The sequence below is a fragment of the Peromyscus californicus genome, unplaced genomic scaffold (genome assembly GCF_007827085.1).
Source record: "Peromyscus californicus insignis strain IS unplaced genomic scaffold, ASM782708v3 Scaffold_6__1_contigs__length_162567912, whole genome shotgun sequence".
Taxonomy (NCBI): Eukaryota; Metazoa; Chordata; class Mammalia; order Rodentia; family Cricetidae; genus Peromyscus; species Peromyscus californicus.
This window is the reverse complement of record NW_026294584.1, coordinates 100,967,795-100,975,991: the sequence shown is the minus strand read 5'-3', so window position 1 is coordinate 100,975,991 and position 8,197 is coordinate 100,967,795. Positions and strand designations below refer to the sequence as shown.

The following is an 8,197-nucleotide window of genomic DNA, read 5'->3' as shown; positions in this document are numbered from 1 at the left end:
CATGTGATGGCCTGGTGGCATGAGGAAGGGGAGCTCAACCAGGCAGCTCAAAAGAAGGCAGAGGACCTGCCAGTCCCGACCTGCACTGGGTTAGCTCAGTCAAGAGAAATAGGGATTTGAACCTCAGAGAAAGTGGATAAAGAGGTGATGGAATATGGTGTGGACAGGGTGACCAAAAACAGCTATTCCCACAGAAAACAATCACAGGCCCCTGCCAGTGCTCTAAATAGACATATGGGAATTGTGGTCTCAACTAGAGAGAGCCTCATGGCAATATGGGAAGAATCCCTTAGTTACCCTGAAGCAAACTGTCCCCTCTCCCAAAACAGGATCTTGTACGCCAGGCTGGCCTCAAACTCACTATGAAGCTGAGGATGACCTTGAGTTTCTGATTCTCCTCCTCCACCTCCTCACTGCTGGGATCACAGGTATGCACCACCACACCTGTTGTGTGGTCCTGCAGCTCAGACTCGGGGTCACTAGTGCCACAAGAGCACTTTACCCTCTGAGCCACACTCCAGCCTTCAGACGTACTTTTGTATTTTGTTCTTTTCTTCTATAATTTAAATTTACAGGACTGAAGAGATGGGTCATCAGTTAAGAAAAATTACTACTCTATCAGAAGGCCAGGGTTTGGATGTCAGCACCTTTATCAGGTGGTTCATAAACATCTGCAAACATCTGCTTTAGGGGATTAGACACCCTCTTCTGAACTCTGTGAGCACACACACACACACACACACACACACACACACACACACACACGTCAAAAAAAGTAAGTCTTTAAATTTATTTGCAATGGACACATAAAAACATGAAATATTTACACACTTTGAGAGTAGCATGAGGTGTTCTAATGCATGTATAAAGTGTATAGTGTTTAAATTGGGCTAAACATGTCTGTGTCCTCAAACACTGGTCATGTTTGAATGTAGTTTTTATATATGGTCAGCAAAAGCTTCTTAGAAGGATCAAGAAAACACAAACAAAATGTTCTGCAGATGTCAGGGTACTGACCTGCCTCACCTGGGCAGCAGGAACATCTACATCTTCTCCATTTTCTAGCCCATTTAAACCAACCCAAGGCTCTCCAGGGACAGAGATCCCAGTCAAGACAGATGGACAACACGGTATGTTTGGGACATTTACAAGCAAGAAAAACGTAAGGCGCAACCCAATCTTGGTGTGTCAGGAAGAGAGCCTCTCTTGAAGCAGGATCACTGTTGGAACACAAATGCTGAGCTCAGGGCCAGGCCTGTCATGGGACTGCCTGGATGCGGGGTCGCTTACAGACGAAAAGGAACTTATAGTCACAGGAAGCATCATTCCAGGCCCGGGGGGAGGACACCCTGATATTGGCACAATGTTCATTGTTCCCAGTATTGTTGGGTTCACCTGGAATCCAGAACCTACCAAGGGAGAAAACAAAGACACTTTATTCACCTGGCAGAAGGGGGCCTTGCACTGCATCTACAGCACCAAGTAGACTGGCATGGTGGCATATGCCTTTATCCCAGCACTCAGGAGGTAGAGGCAGGAGGACTAATGTCAATCTAGGCTACAGAGCAAGTTCCAAGCCAGCTGGAGACACAGGAGATACTGTCTTAAAAAGGAGTTATGTTAGAGGCCTGAAAGATGCCACAGTGGGCTAGGGTACCTACAACCAAATCTGATGGCCTGAGTCTAATCCCAAGGACTCATAAGACAGGAAAGAACAGACTACGACAAGCTGTCCTCTGACCTCTACACAGATGTGGCACATGTTCTCACACGAACACCATGTACAACAAACAAAAATAAATAAATAATTTTGATGGGCTGCCTCAATCCTGATGTTCATCCTTGGAGACAATACTGCAAGGTGTTGCTCTCAACCCTAATGACATGAGTACAACTAAGCCTGTTGCTGCATCCCTGCCCCCTGCTCTCAAGGCTCTCACAATTCCATACCATATAGGCCTGGACTTGGGTCAGTTGTTCACCCCAGCTGGGCAGAACATCTTGCTGCCAAGACCATAGGACATCAGGTTCCTAACTGGCCCCAGGTACCACCCAGTGAGCAGCAGCAGTTAGCTTGGTGTCCACTCCAGCTGCCACTGTGCTAGAAAAGGACAGTGCACAGCCCTGTGTTCATGGGAACTCTCCACCCAGCAAGCCAGGCTGGGAGAGAAGACGCAGCGGACTCACTCACCTCTCACTTTGCTTCATGTTGAATGATGTTTCATCCACCCAGTACCACTCCCCTTCATTCCCTGCCTTGGTGAGACCAATCCAGAGTGGAAGCCCATTTGCTGCCTTGTAGAGAAACTCCTGTGAGGAACACAGAGTAAGTGAGGGGAGTCCACCACCACAGCTTTGAGTACCTGCCTGTTGAGTACTCTACACTTGTGCACAGCATCAGCCCCCTGAACTTGACGGTGCCCCAGGAGATTCACAGACTCACTGGTACAGCATCTTCTCTCAGCACCTCCTTGCTGTGCCTGGAGCTCAGAGCCCACTTCCAAGTCCTAGATGCTCTTTGCTTATCAGCTAGCAACTTGGAACCTGTGCTCTCTAGTGAGGTGCTGGAGAACAAGGGAGACACAGCCTGCCAGGCATGGCAGCAGATGCCTGCAATCCCTGCACTCTGGAGTCTGAGGCCAGGGGACTGAGAGTTCAAGGCCATCCAGAGTTACATACTGAGATCCTGATTCAAAAGAAAAACAACCATAAAACAGAAATGGAGGAAAGGAAGAAAGGAAGGAAAGAAGGAAGGAAGGACAGAAGGAAGGAGGGAAAAAAAGAAAATTCAGCTGAACATCAAGGGAACAGCCTAATGGTAATATCTAAATTACATGATTAATTTTGCCAGAGACTAGAAGACCACTATGCCTGCCGCCCTCCTTTACCCTCCAGGGCAGGCACTATTTCATCAATTCACTTAAGGTGAGGCCTGGGAAAAGTAAGTCATCTCCCCAAGCTCCAGGACAAATTTGATGGCAGACTGTGACACTCAGCGTCACTCTGCTTCACTCCTCCACCTCCCAGATCAATGAGCCCATCTACACTCTGTCACAAGGAGGGAGGCCTCGAGGATCCTGGGATATCTTTAATGTTGTTCACAAATTATGTCTATTCTCTGGCACAAGAAAAGAGCGCCCCCTCGCTGCCCTCTTTGAAGCTAGCAGGGTTGTGTGACTGGCTCTTGCTAGGGACATGTGAACAGAAATGACAAGTAAGTTGAGTGTAGGATCTTTAACATCAATGAAGCTGGCAGTGTCTCCTTGCTGCTTCAGCAACTGTGATGTGTGATGAAATAAACCCTCCTACGGCTTAGGTCCTTGATACCCACAATTAAGAGGACACCTGCTGTCCCTCAAAGATGTACAGTATACATGAGAAAGAAACCTTCAAGGGTGTGAGCCTAGGGAGATGTCCCAGTGGGTAGGAGCACTTGCTACATAAGATAGAGGCTCTGAGTTCAAATCCCTGGCACCCTTATAACCCCAGCTCTGTGGAAGGCAGAGACACAGGATCACTGAGACTTACTTGCTGGTTACCAGGGAGTGCTCAGGAAAGAGACAAAGTGATATAACAGGACAGTTGATGTCCTCCACATATGCATGGGTGCACGCTCCTGCACCCCTGCACACACAACACATACACACATACACACACACAACACACACACACAACACACACACACACACACACACACACACACACACACACACACACATACACCCATGCACCCATGCACCCACACACAAAAGAAATGAGCCTTCATCTTTAGATCATCAACTGTTAAGGATTTTTGTTACTGCAGCAAACTCCTGCCCAGCCTCTCTGACATGCCCTCCACAGAGTCTGGGATGATTGCACTCACTTGCTCTGATTCTGAGGTCACTGAGGTCAGATGAGCTTCTTTAGAAATGCAGAACTGTTCTGCACTGTACCAGGACTTTGGGGTGTGTGAAAAGTAATAGAAGTTCCCCTCAAAATACTTCCAGCCTCGAGACATCATCTCCAGAATGTCACCTGGAAAACAAAGGCTGAGGTAACAGCAGTGCTCCACATTCTTCTGCATCCTGACTGGGCATGGGGTGTTTGATGGAATCCTGGGGACAGCAGTGAATGGATCCAAGGGTCCTTAGGTTCCCAGTGTCAGGGACTGGGGACACTCTATTGGAACCCTAAAGGTCTGAGACTTGTGATAGACCCTCTGATGGTAGAAAAGGTACAGGGACAGGGAGGGGAGAATATGAGAGGAACACAAGGGCCATTACCCCTGGGCCCTGGCTCACAGTAATGAACTTCATGTGAAGAGGCAAGATCCAGGCCGTGTGTACATATTGTATTAGTGTAATGTCATTATGTGAGCTAATGGGAAGCTGTCTCTGGTGGGGAGCTGCCCATCCCTCCCAATTTCATACCAAAGCATGTTTGTCTCAAAGTCCTCTCTAAGGACAGAGAGCTCCACTTGGAACTCCAGCTGTCTGCTTCAAATTCCCCAGTCAGTTTTTGCTCGATGTTCGTAGCTCCCCACTTGATAATGTCACCTTCCAGCTGTTATTTGTTCTTTTACTTGAAAGCCTTACCCAAGGGGACACTCTGCTCCTCAGGGACTCTCCATCAGGAACTCCAACCGAGGGTCTCAGTCGGGTTTCCCCAGTTGATTTCTGCTGGATGTTATGAGTGCCCAACTAGATGTTTTGCTATATCAATCTATCTATCACCTATGTATCTGTCTGCCTGTCTATCAGTCATCTATCCATCTCTCATTTGTTATTCATTCTTTTATCTATAGTTCACTATATACTTAATAAACTCACTCTCTCAAAACCTAAAATATGGCTATTTTCCAGGCCATACAGAACGCCAGGACAGACTCCCTAATGTTTCTACACACTGCACCTTAGTGTAGAGACCCAAACTAGGCCTGGTGTTTTTTCTCCTCACTGCCCCAAGGTCTCTGAGACCAATAGTTAAGGCCTACTGTGGTGGTTTGAAAGAAAATGGCCCCCAAAAGGAGTGACACTATCAGGAGGCATGGCCTAGGTGGAGGAAGTGTGTCACTGTGGAGGTGGGCTTTGAGATCTCTTTTTCTCAAGCTTCCCTCAGTGAGGAAGTCAGTTGACTTTCTGTTGCCTGCCTATCAAGATGTAAGGACTCAGCTCCAGCACCATGTCTGCCTGCACGCTGCCATGCTCCTTTTCATGATGATAATGGACTGAACCTCTGAATCTGTAGTCCAGTCACCCTCAATTAAATATTTTCTTTATAATAGTTGTCTCTTCACAGCAATAGTAAACCCTAAATAAGACACCTTCCTTGTTAACTTTCCAGCCCACCCTTTTCCCTGTCCTCTGTCTACCCACAAGCTAGCTGGCCTCCTGTCCAAGACAGGTAGGGTTTTATGGACACTGGTCAGCCTGCAGGGTGATCTTCTCTTTACTTACTCTGTTTTTGGAGTACTTTGTTGACATTCTCCAAACTGCTCTGAAGTCTTTGGACTTTTGCATTCAAGGTGCTGGCTTTATCCAGATCTCTTTGCAGCTCTGGGAGTTTGGAACTGAGATTATCAACATCCACCCATCTTCTTGTTAACGCACTAATCTGAGCACTGGCTTGTGCCATGCTGGTCCTCAAAGACATGATCTGAGAACGCACTCGGGTGAGGCTGGTGTTCAGTGTCTGTATCTGAACTTCAGCCTTCTCCACACGGCCTCTGTCCTTCTCAAGAACAGAACCCAAGGTGCTGATATTGTCCACACGACCTCTCAACATCTCAGCATCACTCTTCATATTCAATATTTTTTCCATCAACCTGGGATCTGGATTTGAAAAAGTCAAGAGGTCATTTGAAGGGTTTCTAAGACACAGAGGTAGGGTGTTGGCCCAAGGAAGGGAAAAATGCAGGATCAAGCTTTTTGATCCAAAGGACCGAGACAGTCCAAGGAGCTGCCACCTACTCTCCACTCATTCACTAATATACACATGTGTGCACAATGTGCCACCATCTGTCAGGAACGCTGGTTGGCACAGGCAGGGAGGAGACCAAGAGGCCTCATGAACAAGCAGAGGGAGAGCCCAGCCCTGAAATTCCTTAGTATTGCCGGTTGGTGGTGGCAGACACCTTTAATCCCAGCACTCAGGAGGCAGAGGCAGGCGGGTCTCTGTGAGTTCAAGGCCAGCCTGGTCTACAAAGCGAGTCCCAGGAAAGGCTCAAAGCTACACAGAGAAACCCTGTCTCAGAAAAAAAAAAAAAAAAAGGAATTCCTTAGTATGGCCAGGGGAACTTGATAAAGGGGCACCCTTAGTCACTCCCTCATTATTCCATCACTGAGTCCCCTCTGAGCCTATGAGTTAGTCCCCAGCCATCTCCTGTCAGAGACACAGCCACCAGCAAGGGCAGCACACCCTTCCCTTGTCTGCCCACAGGCTGCTCTATGGCCAAGGGCAGGGCTTTCTCTATGCAGACTCCAGAACACATGAGAGGGATATTAAGCTATTTCTGCCCTTGCCTGTACCTATATTTCATACTCTACTAGGATCATATTCATGGGAACCAAAACTCACCAATAACTATCAAAAGAGTCCTGTGGAACTGAAATGACTCAGTAGGAAGAATACTATTCTTGTAGAAAACCTGAGTTAATTTCCCAACACAATATGGCAGCTCATAACTGTTCATAACCTCAGTTATAGAGAGATCCGATGCCCTCTTCTATCTTTGGGCTCTAGGGCATGTTGTGTACAAACATGCCGGCAAAACATTCTAGGGATGTAGTACACATACATGCAAGCAAAACATTTGCATACATAAAATAAAATATGAGATTTTCCAAAAGAGTCCTATGAAAAAGGCAGTGCCAGAAACCAGAAACAGTCAGGCATGGTATCACACACCTTTAATCCCAGCAGAGTCAGGTAGATCTCAATGAGTTTCAGGCAGACCTGACTTAACTGAGTTCCAAGCCAGCCAGGGCTACATAGTGAGACCTTTTTTCGAATGAGAGACAGACAGAGAGAGAGAGAGAGACAGAGACAGAGACAGAGACAGAGAGAGACAGAGAAGTGAGGGAGAAGAGACAAGACCAGGACTCTAGGATAAGGTCAAGGTCAGTATTGGGGACTAGAAAGGGTGTGACTGAGAATCTGAGACCACACAGGTAGGCCTTGAAAAGAGAAGACAATCCCTCCCTATACTTTCTAGAGACTTGGCAGAAGGGAGAAAGGTGTGACCACAGCAGAGACAAAGAAGATTCTAGAAGAGGACTAAGAAGGCTTCAAGTGTGGACATACAAGAGAGTGAGGAGACTGTCTGCTGGTTTGGCCAAGTTCTCTATCTGCTCAGTGGAGAACTCCGTCCCTAGTAGGGTCAGGAGACATCACACTCACTCTTGGGAGCTATCCTCAAGGCTTTGAATCCAAGGGTCTCAGAGCTGTGAGTGACAGGATGCTAAGAGAGGCAAAGGCAGAGATGTAAACCTTGGTGACTGTTTCCTTAACACTGAAGAGTACCCCTGAGAACAGATCTTTCCTAATGTCAGTCAGAAAATCCTCCAAGAAACCTGGGATAGAAGCAGCAACAGGTCAGCTTCCAGAAACATCAGCAAAATTCCTGAAACATCATATACTGAAGACACCAAGGACAGTAGCAAAAAGGGTTTGGGTATCTGGGGACCTGGTGACTTACAGAAAATAGCTTGAAGCACAATAGAGGTGACCAGGACCAATGCCAGACAGATGAAGGCCACACGGAGGCTGAGAGGTTTCCTTAGGACTGGAGACTGATCATGCTTGGGAGAAGGCTCTGGAAAGAGACACAGAAGTTTGTTAAGGGTCAGTGTAGAGTGGTGATGGGCATAAGCACCAAGTGGGCATGGAGCAATAGCTGGCACTTGCCTGGAGGCCAGAGGGAGATGTTCTGCTTGTCCACTGTGAAGTGTGCATCGGGGGCCTCCCTCTCCTTCATCTCCACCTCTGGCACAGGAACTTCTGGCTGCCTGTCTCCCCAATGGCCTTTTATCCAGAAAGAAACGGGAAATGAGTCTCAAAACAGGTAACTGTGTCATGCCCAAGTTCCCTGTTCTTGGCTTAGACACTTTGCCAGGCTGAGGCCACAGCCCAAAAATCCGGGCTTTGGTGTTGGGGGGAAGCACCTGGCTTCTTCCCTGGGACACAGACATTTGAATCATCTAATCTGAAGGCTCTT

The 8,197-nt window shown here is 47.5% G+C and overlaps 1 protein-coding gene across 1 annotated transcript; it reads right to left on the bottom strand.

Moving 5' to 3' along the window:
* Positions 1 to 1,258: 1,258 nt before the first annotated feature.
* LOC128098279 (C-type lectin domain family 4 member K-like) lies at positions 1,259 to 7,966 on the bottom strand. The gene is made up of 6 exons (XM_052719197.1): positions 7,888 to 7,966; positions 7,679 to 7,795; positions 5,439 to 5,813; positions 3,866 to 4,017; positions 2,192 to 2,310; positions 1,259 to 1,409 (listed from the first exon to the last, which is right to left on the bottom strand). Exons 1-6 carry the CDS (start codon positions 7,955 to 7,957, stop codon positions 1,259 to 1,261), a joined length of 984 nt encoding a protein of 327 aa, XP_052575157.1. The 5' UTR covers positions 7,958 to 7,966.
* Between the last annotated feature and the right edge of the window lie 231 nt (positions 7,967 to 8,197).

What these genes read in the sequence shown, in the direction of transcription:
- LOC128098279 (XM_052719197.1), bottom strand. Translation starts at nt 7,957, where the DNA reads ATGAAGGAGAGGGAGGCCCCCGATGCACACTTCACAGTGGACAAGCAG. An exon ending in CATCTCCCTCTGGCCTCCAG is followed by an intron (nt 7,796 to 7,887) that starts GCAAGTGCCAGC and finishes GTCTCTTTCCAG; the next exon opens with AGCCTTCTCCCAAGCATGAT. An exon ending in CAAAGTACTCCAAAAACAGA is followed by an intron (nt 4,018 to 5,438) that starts GTAAGTAAAGAG and finishes TTTGTTTTCCAG; the next exon opens with GTGACATTCTGGAGATGATG.